The 25,084-nt window shown below is 42.0% G+C and overlaps 1 protein-coding gene across 1 annotated transcript in view; it reads right to left on the reverse strand.

Annotated features, from left to right (window-relative positions):
- Nucleotides 1-13,199: 13,199 nt before the first annotated feature.
- The window catches only part of LOC140651107 (E3 ubiquitin-protein ligase RNF38-like), a 193,854-nt gene continuing 181,969 nt past the window's right edge, over nt 13,200-25,084 (reverse strand). Inside the window, 4 exon segments of the mRNA XM_072860208.1 lie at nt 13,200-15,992; nt 20,423-20,522; nt 21,653-21,774; nt 23,858-23,942. Coding sequence (XP_072716309.1) covers nt 15,930-15,992; nt 20,423-20,522; nt 21,653-21,774; nt 23,858-23,942 — 370 coding nt within the window. The 3' untranslated portion in view covers nt 13,200-15,929.

Here is a 25,084-nt window from a genome sequence, read left to right on the forward strand (position 1 = left end):
TTTTGCAAACATAAAATAATTAAGGATAACACCCTTTTAGGCCTAAAAGGATTTGAAATATTTTACTAGTCATAGTTAAAAGAGCCTTACTATTTTAAATAGTAATTTTATTGATTTTATTGTAGTTTTTGTGATAAGCTTCGTTTCAGACGTAATAAGACTGTATATTGAGGACTGTAGCAGGTAAGCTACAAGCCCTCAAAAGAAAAGGGGGGAATGAAAGGGTTAAGTCCCTGACAATCCCTGACTAAGACCTTACTGTGAGTTTCACTTGCATCCTTGTTCTCTTTTGTTCTCTTCCCCTGCAAAGATAGTTTTGGTTACCTGCTGAGCAGAGTTGATGGTGGGACATTTCCTGTAACTTCTTACCTGATAGGACTAAGCAGGCCTTGAGCAAGCTCGTTAGGCTTCCTAATTAAATCACTGATAACAGGAACTCAGGAGGTTTGTGTAGAAGATAAGCACCAAAGAACTAGTTTAAATCGACCCCCTTGTGACATTCCGAGGCCAAAGGACTGATGAGCTAATTCAATGACTATATATGGACAAAGGAAGCCCAAAGTTCAACTAGTGGACAGCGTGAGGAAGACTATGGAAGACCACCGGGAGGGTGAAAAGACCCTAACCCTAATTTTACTGCGCATGCTTGGACTATGTAAATGAATTCCGGGAACTCATCACCACAAACCTGCCCTTTTCAGGAAATCTGATGAATATGTATGATTTTTCTGTATATGAACTGATGTGTTGTGCTAACCTGGGGGAGCACTTGTGGCGGAGCGATCCCCAGTGCTGCCCAGCGCTGCAATAAAGAATACCTGCTTAATAGTCATCCCGACTATTGAGTCCTGATTTCGGCTTTTCATGGCAACAATACTAAAAGTCACACCCCTCGAGCTGGAGACCCCGGCCCAAGCAGAGACCCCTCACCTTTGAACATGCGCAGAATATTAAAGTAGCACTGTAGCTTTAAGTTGAAACAAGAGAAATGTAGACCAATAGAAAGCTGCTTTGTGTAATTGCTTATGCATATGCATAACTGGACTGTATAAATACTGTACCTGCATGACCGAACTTTGTGCTAGCTTTGTGGAGCTACCACCTAGCACCCATCTCTGTGCAGACATGAAATAAAATACCTCTGCCCTGTGTGTATATTGGCGTCTCGCACACCGGGTAAATGACCTCACACTTGTGGGATAACAGTATGAACTTAAATATTAAAAGCAAAGTTTCTGCTGCTTTGCTGAATGACCTCTGGCTCCCCGGTGGAAGGAGGATCTGAATGTTATTTCAGCCCCTTCCCCCACACTGAACCCCCTTCATCACCAAATGCTGTCGCTGCAGCCACCTTTAATGCTTACATTCAAGGTCTGTGTGTGTGTGTGTCCTGCAGGACAGCAACGAAACTGTCACCTGGCCTGTCCCTGTGCCTGAATTGTTGTCGCTCTGTGGTGGGTTAACCTTGGCTGGCCACCAGGTACCCACCAAGCCACTTTTTTACTCAGCTCCTCAGCAGGACAGGGGGAGAAAATCAGATGAAAATCTTGTGGATCAAGGTAAAGGCAGTTTAATAAAGAAAGGCAAAGGCCGTGTGTGGAAGCAAAGGAGAACAAAAAGATTTATTCTCTGCTTCCCATCAGCAGGTGATGCCCAGCCACTTCCTGGGAAGTAGGGCCTCAGTACGCATAGTGGTTGCTTTGGAAGACAAACGCCTTAATAACAAATTGACCCCTCTCCTCCACCTTTGTCTTAGCTTTTATTGCTGAGCATAACATCATATGGTATGGAATATCCCTTTGGTCAGTTTGGGTCAGCTGTCCTGGCTATGTCCCCTCCCAACCTCTTGCCCACCCTCGGCCTACTGGCCTTTGTGGGGGTTGAAGAGGCAGCCTTGATGCTGTGTGAGCACTGCTCAGCAGTAGCCAAAACATTGGTGTGTTATCAACACCATTCTAGCTACAAATGCAAAGCACAGCACTATGAGGGCTGCTATGGGGAAAGTTAACTCCATCCCAGTCAGACCCAATACACGCTGTTAAGGGCAGGATCTTTTAAGGATCTCTAGAAGGGTTCTAGCTCCTTAGGGGAGGAAAAAAATCATATATCCCCTTTGTGACTGTTCACTCAATTCCTGCTCAGATTTTGGCTAACACAGCTCATGCGAAGGCCTCATGTATGCTGGGAGTAGTGACATTAGGTCAAAGGAGAGCACTGCATAGGCAGGACAGGTGGCCAGAAAGAGGTAAAGGGCCATTATGCATCCATGATCACCTGCAAATTGCTGTCTCCTGCAGCCATTATCTTTTGTCTGGCAGTTTCCTCAGAATCCACTAACTTATGGAAATGGTATAGACCAAATCTCCATGCTGGACGGTATAAAACATCAGCTTACCCAAAAAGCTTTTGAAGCGGATCCAATGGCAGCTGGACTGCTGAGGCTTTCATGCTTCCTGGTTTGATACAAGGGGACGCCAGCACCGTGACGGAGGAGGAAGGATGAGCACTCTCACCGTTGGCTAGGTACCTAATTCTTTTATTTTGCTCATAGGTGCACGAGTTAAGAGTTATGGGTTATAAATTATGAAACCTTATGACTTGAACGGTGAATAAGTAAATTCACGTGCTAGACTAGTCTGGGCAAAAGGGGATTGAGCCCCTGTTTGTCGTGTTTGTTTATTGTATTTCTTAATGAGCTCATGAAATAAAGTTTAAATCACAAAGTACGTTGTGAGATCCAATTTGAGAGATCCAAATGGAGCGTGACACCCCTTGGATCAGGGACTTATCTGAGCATCCTTGGACACAAGGACCTCTTGTGCCACTGATAATCGGACTGGCTGACCCTGGGTTGTCCCGTCCAGCCACCTCTTGTTTACAAGCAGGATGGTGTGCATTTGTCTAACAAGGGATTTACATTTCCACTAGGTATATTATTTGCAGAGTTAAGCGATGTTTGTTCCCCTATAATTCATCGATTTCCTCTGCACTACTCGGGTCTACTACTCGGCTCCATCAGGTTTAAATCTCTGTAAGATGAGGCTCTTCCTTTGCAACTGTGCATTTCCCTTTTCTACCTGATTCTTCACAAATTTGGAAATTGAGAGCTCAGCCTTAGCCTGATTCTCTCAGGTTTCCTCCTGCTTTATAGCCAATATCATTAATGATTTCATAGGTGGAAGTGATCTGTTACTTACAGGATGTCTTGTACATACTTTGGTAAGCCTCTCTTTTCATCCCCAAACTACAAATCCCAGTCACTAGGCCTGCAGTCTGAGCCATTTACACCTCCTATTGTCCTTCTAATGTTCTGTAAACATCTCTTCAATCCAATTGTTCCAATTAACCCAAGGATTTAGTAGCACAGGTCCCGTTTGGGTGCCTGAATAAAGCTCTAGAAGGTTGGTTGCAAATTTAACACTGTAGGCATATTAGCAAAGGATCAGTCCCCCCCCACACACATAAGAGTTATATACGTGTAATCTCGGGAGTACTCACAACTTGACCAGATCTTGCTGGCTATGAAACTGAAGAGAGGGAATAAAGAAGAGGGAGCCAGAGTCTTCTCAGTAGTGCCCAGCGACAGGACAAGATGCAATGGTCACAAATCAAAACAGATTAAATTCTATCTGAATGTAAGAAAACACTTACTGTGAGGGTGGTCAAACACTGGCACAGGTTGCCCAGAGAGGTTGTGAAATCTTCATATGTGGAGATTTTCAAAACCCAACTGGACGCAGTCTTAGGCAACCTGCTCTAGCTGCTCCTGCTTGAGCAGGGGTGCTGGACTAGATGATCTCAAGACCAACCTCTTCCAACCTGTACGATTCTGTGATTCTGTGTTAGTGGTTGGAATAACACCAAGTGGTTGCTCATCCATGTGGGTATCAATGAAACTCCCAAGGGGGACCTTGAGCATACCACCTGTGACTACAGGGCTCAGGAAAAGTGGATGTTCACCAGAGTTCAGGTGGTAGTCTCCTCAAACATGCCGGCTCAGGTAGGAGCAGACTCACCCTGCACTTGAGCCTCACTTTGGTCCCTGGGAAAATCATGGATAAAGTCCTCTTGGAACACATTTCCGGGCACATGAAGTAAAAGGTGATCGGTAAGAGTCAGCATGAATTTATGAAACGGAAATTGCTCCTGACCTACCTGATTGCCTTCTATGACAAAATGACTAGATTTGTGGATGAGGGGAGAGCACTGCATGTCATTTACCTCAACTTTAGCAAGGCTTTTGACATGATCTCCCACAACATTCCCGTATCCTTGTTGGAGCATTAGGGTCTGACTTCTTGGACATCTAGATGGTTAAAAAAACCCCCGTCAGCTGGTCATGCTCAAAGGGTAGTGGTCAATAGGTCATAACCACTGACCGATGCCCAGCCCGTCCCTGAGCAGCAATCGCTGCCCCCCAGCCAACTCCCCCCAGTTTAGATACTGAGCATGATGTTATATGGTATGGAATAGCCCTTTGGCCGGTTTGGGACAGCTATCCTGGCTGTGCTCCCTCACAGCTTCTTGTGCACATGGGAGAGCATGGGAATGTCACCGAAATCGGGAATCAAACTCCTTAACACCAATGTAGCATTAAGAAGCAGGCGTTCTTTATTACGGCGCCGGATGCACGGGGGATTGTTCCACCTAGCGTGCATACTGCAGGTTACATCAACCAAAGCTTATATTGTCCAATTACATACATACACATCTAATTTCCCAGAATGATCATGCATATTCCTTCTATTTCCCAGAACTAATTATCATATTTACATGGTCATTACACATGCGTCCCTGAACTCCGAGGGGCTTCCGTGGGGGTCTCTGGTGGTCCTTGGTGGTCATACAGGTGTGTCCTTTAGCTGACCCCTTCTTATGGGCATGCGCAATATCACCTTGCTTATGTAACTTGCTTCCCTTCTTCATGGTGCATGGTCCCTAACAATGATTTGGCACCCTTATTCCTATTCTAACACAAACCAATTATTCTAACTACTCCTCGACTCATTGTCAAGATGGGCTGGGGCTGTACTGGGAGCATAGCAGCATGTCCGTACTACTCCTCGTCCTATTGTCTTTGGGCATGGCAGCATATCCATAGCCATAGATGAATAAACACAATATTAAAGTATTGTCTACCCTGCTCCTATCTTTGTGTTGCTTAGTTACAAAAGAACGAACTAATCACTTTGGTTACATTTGGTTACAGGAAGATAAAAAGTCCTTGACTAGTATAAGAACTACTTAGCAACAGCTAAAACATCAGTGTGTTATCAACATTATTCTCATACTAAATCCAAAACACAGCACTATACCAGCTACTAGGAAGAAAATTAACTCTATCCCAGCCAAAACCAGGACAGCATCCACCCCTTATTCTATACCATCTACGTCATGCCCAGGTCCTACCCTTTCCAATACATTCCAATTAATCACCACCACTTTTCCTGTCTTTTGATATATACACACAGATATCATTCCCTTGGTCTATGGGCCATCCCTCTAAAATGTCTGTCGAGTTCATTTAGTCCATGATTTTGGGCTCCATCTGTCATAACAGTCTTTCAGGACAGGAGAGATGGTGTGTGGTGTTGGATTGTTGCATGCTGAAGCCAGTTCTGGTTCCATCACCGCTGCACTTTGCTTGGTTTCATCACAGTTCATTCTTCATTAATCTGGGTGATTCTTACTATAATACCGTTGATATGGCATATAGTAACCATAAAAGTGATGACATACAGTATTATATAGCAATTAACATAATACCGTTTAGTTCATTGGCTATTCTCACCCAAAATCAAATCCCCTTGAGGAACACATCAGACTTCCCCATTCTTTCCCATTATCCACCAAGTGCACCCAGGTACTTGAGCAAAAGCAATCCCACGAATGGGCTTGCCTTTGCCTGAGGCAGGAGTAACCCAGACTGTCTTCCCCAGCATGTTTTTTATGTGCACTACAGGGACCTTATCTCCTTCTACACTGTGTAAAAGTTTTGTTTGGGCAGGGCCAGCTTGATTGGCAGATCCCCTAGTGTTGACTAACCAGGTGGCCTTTGCTAAATGTGTATCCCAATGTTTGAATGTCCCACCACCCATTGCTCGCAGTGTAGTCTTTAACAGTCCATTGTATCATTCGATTTTCCCAGAGGCTGGTGCATGATAGGGGATGCGATATACCCACTCAATGCCATGCTCTTTGGCCCAGGTGTCTATGAGGTTGTTTCGAAAATGAGTCCCGCTGTCTGATTCAGTTCTTTCTGGGGTGCCATGTCGCCATAGGACTTGCTTTTCAAGGCCCAGGATAGTGTTCTGGGCGGTGGCATGGGCACGGAATATGTTTCCAGCCATCCGGTGGTTGCTTCCACCATTGTAAGCACATAGCGCTTGCCTTGGTGGGTTTGTGGGAGTGTGATAGAATCGATCTGCCAGGCCTCCCCATATTGATATTTCAGCCATCGCCCTCCATACCACAGAGGCTTTAACCGCTTGGCTTGTTTAATTGCAGCACATGTTTCACATGCATGGATAACCTGCATGGAGCACTGGCCACTTGTCTCATTCAGCAATGGCCATCCAGCTAGCTTTAGACTTTACTTCTGCAAATTGGCTTGATTCAGCTTCTCCTTCAGCAGTTTCTACCACTTGTCGCATAGGACTCCATACAGCAGCCTTCCACCTCCGATGTTTTCCTACAATACGACAGGACCCATCAGTGAACAGGGCATATTGCTTCTCATTTTCTGGTAGTTTATTATACAGTGGGGCCTCCTCAGCACGCATCACCTCCTCCTCCTCTGGCAATATTCCAAAATCTTTGCCTTCTGGCCAGTCCACAGTTACTTCCAAGATCCCTGGGCGATTGGGGTTTCCTATCTGAGCCCGTTGTGTGATCAGTGCAACCCACTTACTCCACGTAGCATCAGTTGCATGATGTGTAGAGGGGACCCTCCCTTTGAACATCCAGCCCAGCACCAGCAGCCGGGGTGCCAGGAGAACCCGTGCTTCAGTACCAACCACTTCCGAAGCAGCTCAAATCCCTTAATATGCTGCCAATATCTCTTTTTTTCATTTGGAGTATAGTGGGCCTCGGATCCTCTGTATCCCCGACTCCACAACCCTAGGGGTCGACCTCGAGTCTCCCCTGGTGCTTTCTGCCAGAGGCTCCAAGTGGGGCCGTTATCCCTGGCTGCAGCGTAGAGCACATTTTTCACATCTTGCCCTGCCCGGACTGGCCCAAGGGCTACTGCATGAACTATCTCCTGTTTAATTTGTTCAAAAGCTTGTCATTGCTCAGGGCCCCATTTGAAATCGTTCTTCTTCCAGGTCACTTGATAGAGAGGGCTTACAATCAGACCGTAATTTGGAATATGCATTCTCCAAAAACCCACAATGCCTAAGAAAGCTTGCTTTTCCTTTTTGCTAGTTGGTGGAGACATGGCTGTTAGTTTGTTAATCACATCCATGGGGATCTGACGAAATCCATCTTGCCATTTTATTCCTAAAAACTGGATCTCCTGTGCAGGTCCCTTGACCTTACTTTTTTTGATAGCAAAACCAGCTTTCAAAAGAAACTGGATTATTCTTCTCCCTTTCTTAAAAACCTCTTCTGCTGTGTTGCCCCACACGATGATGTCATCAATGTATTGCAGATGTTCTGGAGCTTCACCCTGTTCCAGTGCCGTCTGGATCAGTCCATGGCAAATGGTGGGGCTGTGTTTCCACCCCTGGGGCAATTGATTCCAAGTGTACTGAACGCCCCTCCAAGTGAAAGCAAACTGTGGCCTGCACTCTGCTGCCAAAGGGATTGAGAATAATGCATTAGCGATATCAGTTGTGGCATACCACTTGGCTGCCTTTGACTCCAGTTCATATTGATGCTCTAGCATGTCCGGCATGGCAGCACTCAGCGGCAGCGTGACTTCATTTGGGCCGCGATAGTCTACTGTGCAGATAATCTCCACTCTCCGTTAGACTTTCGCACTGGCTATATGGGACCATTAAAGGGTGAGCGAGTCTTGCTGATCACTCCTTGGCTCTCCAGTCGACGAATCAGTTTATGGATGGGAATCAGGGAGTCTCAGTTAGTGCGATATTGCCTCCGGTGCACCGTTGTGTCAGCGATCGGCACCTGTTGTTCTTCAACCCTCAGCAACCCCACAACAGAAGGGTCCTCCGAGAGATCGGGCAAGGTGGACAGCTGTTTAATTTCCTCTGTCTCCAAGGCAGCTATACCAAAAGCCCACCGGTACCCTTTTGGGTCCTTGAAATACCCTCTCCTGAGGTACTCTATGCCAAGGATGCACGGAGCTTCTGGGCCAGTCACAATGGGGTGCTTCTGCCACTCATTCCCAGTTAGGCTCACTTCGGCCTCCAATCCAGTCAGCTGTTGGGATCCCCCTGTCACTCCAGAAATACAGATGGGTTCTGCCCCTATATAGCTTGATGGCATTAGGGTGCACTGTGCACCGGTGTCTACTAGAGCCTTATACTCCTGTGGGTCTGATGTGCTAGGCCATCGGATCCACACAGTCCAGTAAAGCCAGTTGTCCCTTTCCTCCACCTGGCTGGAGGCAGGGCGCCCCTAGTCCTGGTCATAATATTCTTTACCCATTTCTTGTATATACGAGTCAGGAGCTCTTTCATTAAAATCAGGAGTAAGATCAGCCCTTTTACTCTGTCTGGGGAACTGTCCACTGGAAACCAGAGCAGCAATTTCCCTGGAAGAACCCCCTTTGGTGATTGTTTTTCCTTGCAACTCACGTACCCGTGCCTCTAGGGTTGAGGTAGGTTTTCCATCCCACTTCCTCATGTCCTCTCCGTGGTCACGCAGGTAAAACCACAGGGTTCCCCGTGGTGTGTACCCTCTATATCCTCTCTCTTGAGCAGAGGAACGCTGACTCCTAATACCTGAGATACTGGGTCCGTACACATGGGCAGTAGGGCATATCCTCTTTGAATTGCTGGACCACTTTCTTCACAGCCGAGATGAGGGAGGAAGAGAGACTTTCTCCATATAGCCAGAGCTGGCCAGCCAATTCATCCACCGTTGGTCCCTCTCTGTCTTTCCAGTTCAGTATTGCCAATGAGTTGGCATATGACGATGGTGCACTCCTTACAAACTTCCGCCACATGGGTCACGTGCACTGGACTTCGTCTGGATCTTTGGGTAACTCCTCATTGTTCAGGTCACCATAAATCACTTCCAGCACAGCTAATTCCCTCAGGTACCTGATACCTCTCTCCATGGTGGTCCATTTCCCGGGGCAATATACAACATCTTCCTTGAAGGGATATCTTTCCTTCATAGCTGACAGGAGTTGCCTCCAGAGGCTGAGGGCTTGTGCCCCTTTTCCAATCGCTTTGTCAATGCCCCCTTCCCTAGAAAGGGATCCCAGCTGTTTGGCTTCCTTACCCTCTAATTCCAGGCTACTGGCCCCGTTATCCCAGCATTGGAGCAGCCAGGTGATAATGTGCTTGCCTGGACGACAGCTGAAATCTTTTCGCATATCTCGCAGCTCACTCAGGGACAGGGATTGAGTGGTTACCGCCTCATTTATGAGTTCTTCCTCTCCCTCCAAGGAAGAGGAGGAACCCTCCTGCTGAGCAATATACTGAAATCCCAATACAAGCATAATATAGCAATTGCGATATACACTTGAATCACAATACCAAACATGATTCTCATTACCGATATCTATATGCTCACCATCCCAATGCTGTGCGTCTCCAGTTGCCAGGAAGGAATACATGGGTTGAAGCCAACACAAGCTGAGCAATTACCGTCATGGGCAAAACAGACTCGACTTGGGGAAAATGAATTTAATTTATTGACAATTAAAAGAGATTTGGATACTGAAAAACAAAGACAAAAAATTAAAGCCTTACACTCCCTTCTTCCCAGGCTCAACTTCACTCCTTCATTCCCTGCTCTTCTACCTCCTCCCCCAAGCAGCACAGGGAGGATGGGGAATGGAGGGGTTAAGGTCAGTTCATAACAGGTCCTCTCTGCTTCTCCTTCCTCCTCACACTTTTCCCTTGCTCCAGTGTGGGTCCTGTCCATGGGCCTAAACCTGCTCCGGTATGGACTCCTCTCCACAGGCCACAGCTCCTGTCAGGAGAACCTGCTCCGGTGTGGGCTCTCCATGGGCCACAGTTCCTTCAGGAAATATCCACCTGCTCCAGCATGGAGTGTTCCACAGGCTGCAGTGCGGATATCTGCTCTGGCATGGTCCTCTCTACGGGCTGCAGGAAATACCTGCTCCAATGTGGTCCTCTCCACAGGCTACAGGGTAACACCTGCTCCACCATGGTCTCTTCCAAAACTTCCACAGGCTGCAGGTGAATATCTGCTCCAGCTCCTGGAGCACCTCATCCCTCTCCTTGGTGTTTGCAGAATTGTTTCTTATACTTTTTCCCCCTCACTCCTCATTGCCATTCAGTGTTTTTCCCTTTCTTAAATATTTTTTCACAGAGGTGCCACCAGCTTCACTGATTTGCTCATCTTTGGCCTCTGGTGGGCCCATTGCCGAGCTGTCTGGAGCTGGCTGTGTCCAGCATGGGGCAGCCCCTGGTTTCTTCTTACAAAGGCCACCCCTGCAGGTCCCGTGTCCCGCCCCTCTGCTACCAAAATCTTGCCACATAAACCCAATATACCTTATTTCCCTCTCTTGGAGGTGTCAAGTTGAACATTACATTTTCTTTGCACTGAAAGGTGCAGAGGGAAGCTGCCTAGGGATTGGTTTTCTATTTTTGTCAAAGACCTTCCTGTTGCACAAATACCAGAAGACAACACAAAACATTCCCCTGCTACAATACAAACTGTACAGCTTCATAATCCACCCTTGGGTGAGTTTACAAGAATTGTGTTGCAACCACAAAAGGTTTTTCTTTTGCTAGGAGTACTGCTTAATTTGGTTCCAGCCTCTTAAGCAAACTGAGGATTTGCCAGTGGTCTAGGCTTAACACAGTAGACCTCACAAGCCATGTAGGCTGCTACACATCAAGGCAGTGTTTGTGGTATGGGCACTTCTGAGTCTATTTCTGCAGGAAAGGATTCAGCAGGGTGGAGGGTGGAGAATCCTGGTACACAGGCAGCAGCTAAATCATTTAAGGTGTTTTGTTATTTTAGTTTAGGTTCAGGACATACCTGCTAGCATTTAGTGCATCTACACCAAGATGTCCTGCTTTCAGAGCTGTGCTGGCACAGGTTCTAATCAAGTCAGTCTTGAACACCCGTGAGGCTCTGTCATTACTGTAACTGGGCAGCCTAGCACCTTAGCTTGTACAAATATAAGTACTAGTGGCAGTACTGTCCACTTTCCCGTTGATAGCTAATTTTTATTGTGTAAAACTAGTTATCAACCAGGATTATAAAACCAAAAGATATTTAAGTAGATCCTCCCATAAAGACTATCTTTAGGAAAACTCCACTAGATCTTCAAATATTATGTACTTTGAGCACAAAAATAATTTCAGCAGCAGGAAATGATCAACTGCACTGTGTGGATGAAATCCTTTAAATAGATTACATCTGAAGACTCAGTTTACATCATCTCACCAACAAAAACCCAACCAAACAAAACCCTACCCCACAGAATGGACTCTCTTCTTTTTATTTTACCACCAGTTTCTGTCTGTGACCCTGAACTAACCAAACTCTATACTTCAGATTTACCTCCTAATTCAGGGATATATTTTTACCTCACACAAGGGCACTGCAAGGCATAATACATCTTCACCTAACATACAATGCAAATTATATTTCCAAAACAACCCACCTGGCCCGGCACTTTCCTTATCATTCATTTCAGTTAAGTAACATTTGTAGAAAGCTGAACAAGGCTTTAAAAAATGTTATAGTTCAAGAAGTTAAATTGTAAAATAACTATTAAAGACATGACACTGCATTTTTTTAAAATTGCATCTTCCTAGGATCTCTATAAATAAACCTGTTAATTAAAACAAATCTACTTGACAGAATTAGCAAAGCAGACCCCCCCTCAACCCAACTCTGTTACTGGGGTGGAACTATAAGAAAAAATTAAGTTGCAAGGAATCTCTGGAGATCACCTAGTCCACTCCCCTGCTCAAAGCAGATCCATTAGATGAGGATGCTCAGGGCCTTGTTGAGTGTGGAATCTCCATCTTTAGAGATACTCAAAACCCACTTTGTGCTCATGTTTCAATACTTGACCACACTCATGGAAAAAAATTTTCTTTGCATCTAGCAGCTTGGGCCCATTGACTTGTCTTTTAACTGTGCACTTCCCCTAGTCAGCTCATCAGTCATCTGCATCAAGAAACTGTCATGAACACACTCCAGAAATAGCCTGGATTGCTTATGCCCAGCCATATTACCCTTCCATCTAGAGTTGCATGAAGAAGCACTGAAATATGGGGAGTTCTCAAGGCAAGGACTGCATCCCTTTCTAGGAAGAAGGAACAGGCCAAAATTGTGCAAGTATACATCATATCTTTATTTTTATCATTGAACAACTCTCTCCAAAATTTGGCACAGAGATTAAAAATAAAAATTAATTGCACTACTTTGTAAAGCATTAGTAGTAACTCATAAAAAAGTACAAGTTTTGTTAAAAATTTATCAAGCTTGCAAATTATTTCATTACAGATATTTATAATACATTTAAAATATGTTAAATGACACAATAAAGTGTGATTTTAAAGAAAATGTTTGGCAAAATATGATTCTAACAAAACCCATAAACTTTGATAATCATTAACAAACCAAACAAATAGCAAAATGAGGTAACAATGTACCAAAGGAAAGGAAAAAAAAAACAAACCACAAAACCCACATAGCTCATTTATAGGAGTCTAAATATAACTCTGTCAAAAATGTGTTTTCCAAAAGTAAAACAAAGGTTGGTAAATGCCATTCCAAATATTTCTCAGCTGTTAACACATCTCATTATCATATTCAAGAACCTTTACAGAAGCCATACACAACAAAAAGGTTTACTTTGCACAGTAAGATTTCTGGAAAAAAATGATAAAACGAGACCTTGGAGATATCTGTAAGCCTTTAAGCCTCTCTCTCTCTCTCTCTCTTTCAGGTCAAAGTTATGTTGAGAGCTCTTGCTAAAAAAAAAAAAAAACAACGCACCCTAAAAAAAAAAACCCAACAGGTGTGCCAGTATGGTAAACCATTAACATGCCCCCCCCCCCCTTCCCCGTTGGGTAAGTATGGCAGGAAAGCAATGAACATTTATTTAAGTGTCTTGCTGGATTCTTGTACCATCAGGCACCACAACAGGCTGTGACATTAGACACAAATGTGCACAGCACATGGCAGTTAATAGCTGAGCATAAATCCCCTTCCCCTTCTCTTTTGATGGCCACAATAGAAGCTGGTCTGATCTGATTTGGAACGCATGCACATGTGCTGTTTATACACACTAACCACAGGAAGCACATCTGCACACATCTGCAAGAGTCCCATTCAAACAGAAGTAACATTCTAGAAGAGATCAGCCACAGGAGTGCAACAATTAAATTCAGTATATTACCAAATCAGATACTCCATCTCCTAAATCTTCAGCTGCCTCACAGTGTTTTACTGGCAAAAAAAGGGACATTACAGATCAAGATTTCTCCAGTTACAGAAAGAAGACTACTTTCCCCTTGGTATTCATGAAGTGTGCCTTGTTCATTATGCATTTATATCTAGCTTAGAACAAGTGCCTTCTTTCCATGCTTCAAAGTGAATACTGAGTGTAGTAGTGTTTGTTATGGTTAAATCTGTACAGCTAGGGTTGGGTTTTTTTAAGATATATTAGAGACCTTAAGTATTATAAGACATATACAGAACACACTTTTTAAAATAACCACATGATTTCATTTGCTAAAAAAATAAAGTTTACTATAGGTGATTTAACTTTTTTGATGTTATTATGAGGAGTCCATTCTTTAGTGCCTGGGAGCGAGGGGAAATTGTAATATTTTGAAGTTGATATAACTATATTTTTATTTAGCATTCTTAATTATTGACAGGCATGGACAGACTAAAGTTTTGAGTACTATTTGTGTAACTAAAAGACAAGAGCATCTGAAACAAGCAAAAACAATAGCTGTAATTAATTGGTTTGTAGAACCTTCAAAGAAGGGCAAGCAGCATAGAAAACATAACATTGTCTGAAAATATAACTGATACTCAAGCATAGCAGCATATAAAAGTATCAGAAATGACAAAGAACAAACAAAGCTCAGACTGGCACCAAGTTATAGCAATATTGGTAGTTGTGTCACTTGTACTATTGTAACCAAGGTATTGACACTAAATTTAGGAGAAAACATTTTGATGCCAAAAATCACATCCCTTGATTAACTATGGTATGTTTAGATCCAGTTATTTTACTGAAACATCTTTAAGTTCTTAACAGTCTGAAGTGTTAAAAAAGTCAATATTTTCAACCGCACAACTAAAAATATTATTTGAAAGGCAGTCAAAAGAAAGTTACCTCCCATTTCACAGCATTATTTGTTCTGGATGGTGTACCAATTTACTCTTCTACAGTGGAACATTCTGGAGACTTGACAGAAAAAGAAATAAGGGAATTTTTTTCATGTCAAGCCTATCAGAAAATACAGAAGGCTAAGAAGCAGCACCCTAAGACAACTGTATTCTAGTAGTGAATGACCACCACCAACCCTTTTTGAAGCACAAAAATCCAAAGTTCTACTTCTCTGAAAAAAACGTTAAAAATTTTATTTTGTTCATTAAGTCACAGGAATAAAATAATATCCTCTTACAAGTTATTTTAATTGTATACAAACTCTCTTGTAAACAAAGAACATAAGTGATTAAAGCCAATGTTTATATACTAAAGGAGTACATACTTAGCAAGTATAACGGTCAAAGTGAAGAAACTTTGCACATGACCCTCAGCACCTTTTCAGCTTCCTTTTGGAGGAGGAGCACAAAGTGCAGTATCTTCAAAACTCAAGTCTAATCTGAAATCAACTGAACGTAAATAAAACCCAGCTAGAAGAACCGAGAAGGAGAACAGAAAAGCTTTGACATTAAAGTCACCAATTGGAAGTGTTAATATTGTTAACTGAGTTATGCAATATTGCAACTTTATATCGATAAAATAAGCAGTAAACCTGTCATACTGAAATTTGGATTTCCTATCGTGTGTAAAAACCCAGGGTTATTCACATACTGAGTAATGAACACACTCTTTAGAGGTACACTTAAAAGCCTCCAATAAAGGGGAAGCATAACATCTGTTTGAATAGCAAGTAAAAAAGTCTTTTTATATGATTAAGTATATTGGGGAGGAAATATTAAATGTCTATAATTGCAGCACCCTCTGCATTCAGTGTGTGACTCCAAACACAAGGAAAGAAACCAGTGTACAGTACTAGTACTGTTTAAATAACATAAGATTATACATTGCAGCATAATTAATACTACATACATACATTCTTAGTACATGCTGGTATATATGTTCTCAAACACATATACACACCCAGTCACAAGTGCACTTCACGCATCCTCTCAACCCCCCCTCCTCCATTCATGCCCACTCACAGTATCTGAAGGTAAATTGCTATGTTGTTTGGAGCTACCACTTTTTATAAAAGCACATGCTAAAAGATCATGTCCACTGTAATCTCGCAGCAACACTCGGAATGATCACACAAAAACCGGGAAAAGTTAGTGCACACACAAAATTAAGCTAAAAAACGTCTTTGGAGTTCCAATCACACAGTTAGTATAGGAATCCCACAATTGTGAAGACTAATTATAAGCTTTATAATCAATTAAATCGCACAGTGCAAAGAAATGTCCATTGACCCTTTTGCGTAAAGGACATGCTGGAAGCCACACGGGTAAGTTCAATGGATAGTCCATATATACACGTGACCAGGAACACCCAAACCAGGTTTGTGCTCTTAGATTAGTCATTCTGAATCACGATGCACTTCTGAAGCATCAGCTCTGCAAATTGGGCAGGTACGATTTGCCTGTAAAACCAGAAATAAAAGAAAGTTTAATGCACTGACAAATACACTCGTTAAGGTAACAGTGTCTGCAACACAGAAACAAAATGAAATTGCCACTCGCAGTGATCAAGAGTACCCAAAAGGGACAAAAAAAAAAAAAGATAAACCCAGCGTGCACCCATTTTCTTTTACTTTAGAGTATGTGAAAAATGACCTAAAAGTTTTGTAAACTCAAAAGAAAAATACAGTGGGCAGAGAAACCCACCATCACTAGAGAAGCAAGACAGAGGTGGAAAAAAAAGTGCCCTATATTAGGGCATCCTAGTCTCACTAGCCCTTTGTCATGAATCACAGCTTTTTAGGCTCTCACTACCCCATTATCCCAGCAGAAGAGCAGAAGTCTATCATGCAGGCTTGGCCAAAGCTTGAAAGCTGAGCAGGGGGGGAAAAAGAGAAGGGTTTTTAGTAACAGACACAACACACAATCTGACTAAACAGCTCCAAAGCTGAACATGCATAACAGTTTTAAGTTTAGCCCTTCAGTGAAAAACTTGTTGAGAATACACCAATTCATAAAATAATTAATGTTGGAATGATCCTCAGGAGGTCTCTAGTCCAGCCTCCTGCTCAAAGCAGGGTCAGCTGTAAGGTCAGACCAGGTTACTCAGGGCTCTCCCATTAGGTCCTGAAAATATCCAGGATGGAGGCTGCACAGCATCTCTGGACCCCTGTTTGACTACTTGTTCTTGTGTATTTCATGAAATTAATTCCCCTTTGCATCTTAACATAACTGGTGTAAAGATGAATTAGGTGCACATAATGCATCATAGGCTGCAATGTGTATCCTCTCTTAACTTGCTATTCCTTCAGGCAAGCTAACTTTCTGTAACATAAGAGCTGCACAATGAACTGAAATTATAATAAGAAACATTAAATAGAAATTTTCTAGCTGAAGTGAACCACATTTAGAATAAAAGGATTTACAGCCTGAGCCTTCAGGGTGAATACAGGTCATGTTTTCAAGTTTTTCTTTGGAACTATGACTAAATCCTGCTTTTAAAAAAAAAGATTTCTCATGTATTCCTTTGACTCAAGGAGTTAGGCTATCAATAAACAATCAGATATTGTGAAACATGATAAAATTGAGAGTTGAAAAGACCGACAAGCAAAAAGGATAATCTCTCTCTTGTTAATCTTGTCCCATTCACTGTTTAACCTCTCTTTCATGAGTCTTCAGCCTTATGTAACATGAATTTTTTTCTCACTGTAGTCTAATATATAGGCACATAATTCAGTATAAAATAGGTTTTCCCTTGGCTATATCATATTGCCTGAAAAAGTGCTTCTATGTAGGGTTTTATAACTATAGGACAGGCAAAAATCCAAATTTCATATGTAGACAAGTCAAAGTTTGCTTTGATGCCTTCTAGTGTTGCATCACCAGCTTGTAATGGAATAGTAATTTTTACTAAAATTTACCAATGATAATGTGTTCCCTTGCACAGTTTATCAACATGGGATGTGAATTTAAAGTGCAAAAGTTATTTTACCCCACTCCCTAAACACAGTCTAAAACTTTGTGTTGACATAGTGTAACTGTACTCCCTTTAGGCTCAAATTACACAAATCTTTCAGAGAAACCTGCCTAGTTGACACTGTTATGCTGATGTGTTTTTTCTAAAGTCAGTCATCCTTTAGCCAATACTAGTGTTAAAAGACAGCAATTTCTAAGCTTGGTTAGAAGCATCAGCACAAAATTGCCTCACAAATACTACAGTTCACTTCAGATTACTAAAAAAAAAAAAAAAAGCCCCAAAACTGTTTTTTTTTCCCCATTTTACTGATCTCTAAGAGCTATCTTCACTACCCTTTGACTGCCAATTGAAAGTGTTTAATGTAACATAAGAACTGCCATACTGAGTCCAACCAAAGCTTCATTTAACCAAATACTCTGAACTGAACAGTGACCAACAGCAGGTGCATAAGAAAGAGCATACATGATATTTCCCTGATACATTCCCCTACCTTCCAGCAGTCTGTGGGTCAAGTGCTTTTTGAGCCAGATGCAATGTCTTTGCATCAACAGCCCTGGGAGGAATTCTTTTTTAAAAAACTTATCAACCTTCATAGAATTTCAGCATCCACCATGTCATGGGGTGCATGACACCCAATGGTCCTAGTTCTCATATCAGAAGAGGGAGCAAGCTATTGTTCCTTGTTTACCTTCTCTCCATGCCACACATAGAATCATAGAATATCTCAAGTTGGAAGGGACCCATAAGGATCATCGAGTCCAACTCCCTGCTCCTCGCAGGACTACCTAAAACTAAACCATATGACTAAGAGCGTCGTCCAGATGCTCCTTGAACTCCAAGAGGCTTGGTGCTGTGACCGCTTCCCTGGGGAGCCTGTTCCAGTGACCGACCACCCTCTCAGTGAAGAACCTTTTCCTAAGGTCCAACCTGAACTTCCCCTGATGCAGCTTCATTCCATTTCCTCGTGTCCTATTGCTGGTCACCAGAGAGAGGAGATCAGCACCTCCCCTTCTGCTGCCCCCCTTGAGGAAGCTGTAGACTGCAATGAGGTCACCCCTCAGCCTTCTCTTCTCCAAGCTGAACAAACCAAGTGACCTCAGCTGTTCCTTGTAGGTCTCACTCTCGAGACCTTTCACCATCTTGGTTGCCCTCCTCTGGACATACTCTAATAGTTTGATGTCCTTCTTATATTGAGGCACCCAAAACTGCACACAGTACTCGAGGTGGGGCGGCACCAGTGCAGCGTAGAGTGGGACAATCACCTCCCTTGACTGGCTAGCTATGCTGTGCTCGATGCACCCCAGGACATGGTTGGCCCTTTTGGCTGCCAGGGCACACTGTTGACTCATATTCAACTTGCCTTCAACCCAAACCCCCAGATCTCTTTCCGCGGGGCTGCTCTCCAGCCTCTCGTCCCCAAATTTGTACATATAACCAGGATTACCCCATCACAGGTGCAGAATCTGGCACTTGCTCTTGACTGCTCTTGACATGACTAAGTTTTATGCAATTATATGGTTTAACAAGTCCAGTGTGGAAACATGCTTCAGCCTTGCCCCAGACCACAGACATGAATAGCAGGGGACTGGAAAATATTCTGTACTGACACTTGCATATATGTTAATTTGAGTTAGTTGACAGTATAAAACAGTCTAAATAAATATCTATGAATGTTTACATGCTTTAAAAAATATATTTCAAGCTAGAACAACTAGATGTTTACAGTCATCTTGTTGATTCTCAGACATGTTCTCCTATAGTATTCTGAACCCAAGCACATATTTCATTCAAATAAGTTCTACTGAAAAAAAAAAAAGCAGAGTGTTGTGGAAACATTTACACCAATCCTAGATTCTGTAAAAGTTTTAGAATATATTGAGTACTCTAACCCAAAGTTGTTTTCAGATTCTTTTTTTTTTTTTAAATCCTATCATTATTCATGATGCTTCATTAGCCAAAAAACTACTGCCAATATCAAATCCAATACTTTACTTTATGCACAGGATATTCTACTGTATGCATGAGGCAGTCATTTCCTTGACTTTATAAAGCCTAGAAATTATAGGACTTGATCCAAGTAAAAAATGTATATTCTCTATAGGAATACATTTGTCAGCAAAGCATGAGAACTTTTTTATTTTTAAAATATATCTTAAAATGACATAACATAAGATTGCATTTATAATTCTCTAGGAAATGTTTGACATGTTTTTTTCACATAGGACTGTGGAATATTTGATATTGCAACATAGACTACAGACAGATTAAAGTAAATCTGAATAGAATTTTTTAAAAAGTGAGACAAGAAAGGAATTAATACCTTATTAGCAGTAGGTCTGGATAACACAGCTTGTACAGATGTCTCCCTATATATCATCTTCTAAACTGTATTCCTATCCTCGCCTTCTGTACCACTGCTATTCTGTCAACTTATTGCGCTGTTCTGCTTCTAGGACTTCCCCCCAACTTGTTTTGAAAGAATATCTCATAGCATGCATAAAGCCATAATTTCATGCTAAGTCTTCTTTTTTTAAATATCTCTCACTCATGCCTTATACTTATAAAAATAGAGACTTTTTTATTTGCCCCAAGAATTCAAATTCATAGTGATAGGAGGGATTCTTATAGGAGTGCTTTCTACCAGTGAAGGTCATTCTCCTCATATTCCTTTTAAAATGATCCTATTCCAATCATTATTACAAAGAAATATCTTTTGTTAATCACTAAAAAAGAATATTTCTATAGTGTAAGGAGACAACAAAAAGAAGATAAATTCAGCTTGTGCCCTTTTTTGTTACTTCAGAGACTTCTAATTAAAAATTAGAAACAAGATATGAAATGCAGTAGAAAACTAAAGAAAAAATGAAACTACAAACTAGGACATTATAAACTGCATCCAACACAGATTTTATTTACCTTAAGCCATTTATCAACACACTTGGCATGAAACTCGTGGTTACAGGGTAAGACTCTAAGTAGCTGCCTTGCCTCAAAGTCACACATACACACTACACACCTAAAAAAAAGACAGCAAATATCTATAAAATTTTCCATTTAATAACAATAATTTATATTCTATAGGCAACTTATAACGTGCGTCTGCAAAAGGTTTTTTTTAAAACCACTAGAGTATCTACAGTGATCAAACTTTTGTGGGTATAGATCTCTAGTGGACCAGTATAAAATGAGAATTGCTTTTGTTTTGTTCACCATGGTTTCAAATCTCAAAGCAGACAAGGGCTCAAACTCATACCCATGGGAGTTCACTGGCCCAAGCAGTAAATAGATTGTATTACCATAATTCAAAATACTGGAGTTCATGCCTGCTGATATAAACAGGTAGTGCAAACCCTATAGCATATTTCTTTCAGTTTTAACTTTAATTTTAGCTATATTAAAATAAAAAACAGAAAACTTGCTTTGAGTATTTCTCAAAGCCATAATTGATTAAAGATCACACACATTTTTACTATGAAAAATTTCTCCTTAAATTACATCTATATTCTGTTGTACATGTTTTATAAACATGTTTCTTCCCCAGGGACATCATCGGCTTAAGTTCTCTGGTACTTTTATTTTTCTTATTCCCTACTATGTTAAAAATAACATTGAAGATTGCTCTAAGTGGAAGATCAGAAAAAAAACCTCTTCTGTTCAATTTCAAACATTTGACAATACTGTATATCACTTTCACTGCCTCCCACCTATAGCTCATTTCTCTGTTATGTAGATCTTTCAAACAGAATTAGTCTTAAAAATAAGAAAATATAACTGTAAACCTCAAAGACTGTCAAAAGCTCTTCCAGGAGCACTTGAAATTTTAGTAATTGGAAAATATTTCAATATAGGCTGAATTCCAAGTTGATGATGACCATTTAATATCTAGTATGGCAAACAAAAATTTGGAAAACTTTTTAAAAATACTGAATAACTAAATTTGAACATCTAACTGAAGTGAGACTATGCAGAATTTTAAAGTCAAGATAAATGATATCTGATTTGAAAAATGGTTTAAGAAAATTTATCTTTTTTATTTGAGTGCTTTTAGAGCACTTGTGTTACAGTATTTGCCTAGTTGAGGCTGCAGCCTAAAGGAATGGAAACACAGTCACGTAAAGTATGTAAATTTGAGATAGATGTACTTACAATGTCTGTTCCGATTGATGATTGCTTGGATTGAACCTGTAAGATGGAAGCTGTTCAATGTCTGCCTTTGTCAGTCCTCGAGGTTTGGCTTCTCCTAGACGTTCTGCCAAATTCAGCAGTGCCTACGAAACAAGGAATTTGGACTTTTTAACATTCATTGCTCAAACAAGCTCCAGCTCTACCAGAAGTGATTTCTTCTGCCATGTCACTATCCCACCAGGTAGCACAACCCACCTCTCCATCAACACATGTTTAGTCTTGTTTCTCTCTCTCTACAACTGCAAGCGCTATGGAAAGACGTCTTTCAAGGTTTGGTCATTGATGAATCCTTCTGAACTGCATAAGATAGGTCATGGATATTTGGAAATCCCAAAGATGTTAACTGTTAATCACTCCTGCAGCTGTATTCACAGCTTGATACATGTTTTGCTTTGGAAGTGAACCCCCTTCCCCCATCCCCCACACAGCAGTGTGAGTAACCAGAAGAAAATGTTTACAAACTTGCTTTCTAGGAATATGCAATGAGCCTAGCTCTATGTGGCCAAGAGTTTAAAGGGACAACTTTTGACTCCCATTCCACTTCTTGGGCTAGCTGAATTGAGACATGGAGATTTTATGCTGAACCTTTGGAAACAAAGGCATGACATCAAACTGAATGGAGACACTTTCTGATTAAATTTTGTACTTGTTCATACAGGTAGAACACTGTACCTAAGTGCTCCTCATGTAAATAATTTCTGCTCCCTCATGAGGGGCTCCAGAAAAGCATCAGTATCAACTTGATAGAGAACTGAAGCACAGAAGTTAAGAGATATGATGCTGTCCTGGTTTCAGCTGGGATAGAGTTAATTTTCTTCCTAGTAGCTGGTATAGTGCTGTGTTTTGGATTTTAGGATGAGAATAATATTGATAACACGCTGATGTTTTGGCTGTTGCTAAGTGGTGTTTACACTGGTCAAGGACTTTTCAGCTTCCCATGCTCTGCCAGGCACACAAGAAACTGGGAGGGGGCACAGCCAGGATGACGAAACTGACCAAAGGGCTATTCCATACCATATGATGTCATGCCCAGTATATAAACTGGGGGGAGCTGGCTGGGGGGTAGCGATCACTGCTCGGGGACTGGCTGGGCGTCGGTTGGCAGGTGGTGAGTGGTTGTATCACTGGGTTTTTTTTCCCTTGGGTTTTGTTCCTCTCTCTCTCTCTCTTGTTGTTTTCCTTCTCATTACAATTTATTATTATTATTATTATATTTTTGTTCCAATTATTAAACTGTTCTTATCTCAACCCACAAGTTTTCTTACTTTTGCTCTTCCAATTCTCTCCCCCATCCCACCGGGGGGGAGGGTGAGCGAGTGGCTGTGTGGTACTTAATTGCTGACTGGGGCTAAACCACAACAGATGCAAAGATGCAAAGAGTACAGATACTCAAATAGCCCAAAACCTGGAGCCCAACATGTCAGCTACAATATGAATCTTCTTTTAACTAGACCAAGAAGCATTATAGGAGAGCTTGTCATTACACTGTAAATGCTATGCAACTGCGTAAATACACAGCTCTGAGCAGAAGCAAGGAGAAATAGATATATGAGGCGGGGTAGGCAGCAGCTGAGGTTTTCTGAACAGAATCTTATGGGAATCCCACAGCCTGAGAAGCAGCATGGACAAGAGTTGGGATCAGCCCTCAATTATCTAAGACACCACTGACATTTTATTTCAAAATATGTGACTTGCTGTACTCTCCATATTGTCAAGAGAAAATATACATTAAGAGATTCTTGTCAACATCACATTTACCTGAATTCATCCTATAATGTTAACACTAATCTGTAAAGTTAGCAAGGCACATAAAAAGGACTAAGATATAGCATATTCAAAAGAATAGGATATTTATGCTCGATATTTAAAAATCAAGCAAAATGCAAAAAGAAGAGTCACATCTAGAATGGAAAGTTGAGGAATTTAACCATTGCTAATCTGAAAGGATAGATTCTGGGGAAAGGCAATAGACACAAAATAATAGTGTTTCTAACACTCTAACACAAGAGTGTTAGAAACTAGTATGAAAAAAATGTTTCCGGATTCTGTCTTCATAAACATTACATTTATTTAATCCTGTTTTTGTCTTTGAAAAGCAAAAGACCATTCAAGTTCATGTATTGAGTTAACCTCTGCTCCTCATGAATTTGTACTTCACACACCAACCTCGTAGTTTTCCACCTCTCCATCTTCCACGTCCAACTCTAAACTGAAAGCTGGTCCAACTGCAGGTGGCACTGGAAGCACTGATCTGCCAGAAGAACAAACAACAGTAAGACTCAACATCTTCCTGAAGGACAGAATGCAAAAATATAGCAGAGGTAAAGTGTCCTGGTTTCAGCTGAGATAGAGTTAATTTTCTTTATAGTAGCTAGTATGGGGCTATGTTTTGGATTTGTGCTGAAAACAGTGTTGATAATACAGAGATGTTTTAGTTGTTGCTGCACTAGTCAAGGACTTTTCAGCTTCCCATGCTCTGCCAGGTGCAGAAGAAGCTGGGAGGGGACACAGCTGGGACAGCTGACCACAACTGACCAAAGGGCTATTCCATACCATATGACGTCATGCTCACTATATAAAGCTGGGGAAGAAGAAGGAAGGGGGGGACATTTGCGGTGATGGTGTTTGTCTTCCGAAGTAACCGTTACGTGTGATGGAGCCCTGCTTTCCTGGAGATGGCTGAACACCTGACTGCCCATGGGAAGTAGTGAAGGAATTCCTTGTTTTGCTTTGCTTGCGCACAGGGCTTTTGCTTTACCTATTAAACTGTTTTTATCTCAACCCTCGAGTTTTCTTACTTTTGCTCTTCTGATTCTCTCCCCCATCCCACCAGGGGGGAGTGAGCGAGCGGCTGCGTGGTGCTTAGTTGCTGGCTGGGGCTAAACCACGACAGTCCTTTTTGGCGCCCAACGTGGCGCTCTAAGGGTTTGAGATAATGACAGATTTGATTGGAATGTGCCAGATGATAGAATTTATAGCTGTTATTGCTGTTTAGCTATTAATTGGCAGGCTTCTGTGCTTGCCATGGGGCTTGCTTGCCTTACTGTGTATTAGAGTCTAGGGCTCGTTAGTGGCTGCTTTTTGCTTTCACTGCTTGCCGTGCTGCTGTACTGCTTATCTTACTCTGCTGTGCCTGGGAACATTTTGATAACAGCAATGGCCATGTGCCTGGGCTGGCAGATGGCCAGGACATCGCTGCTGTTTCTGTGCTGCTGTACTGGACAGGCTGGAACTCCGGTGTGAACTCGAGTCGAAGGGACTGTGACCTGTGGATGAATCCATGTGGGAGCAGGACACCCCGAAGCGTCTGTGCCCATGGATAAGCCCATGCCAGAGCAGGTATATCTTGAAACGTCTGTGGCCATGGTTATGGCTGTGCCACAGCAGGTATAC

Source organism: Ciconia boyciana, chromosome 4 (genome assembly GCF_034638445.1).
Source record: "Ciconia boyciana chromosome 4, ASM3463844v1, whole genome shotgun sequence".
Taxonomy (NCBI): Eukaryota; Metazoa; Chordata; class Aves; order Ciconiiformes; family Ciconiidae; genus Ciconia; species Ciconia boyciana.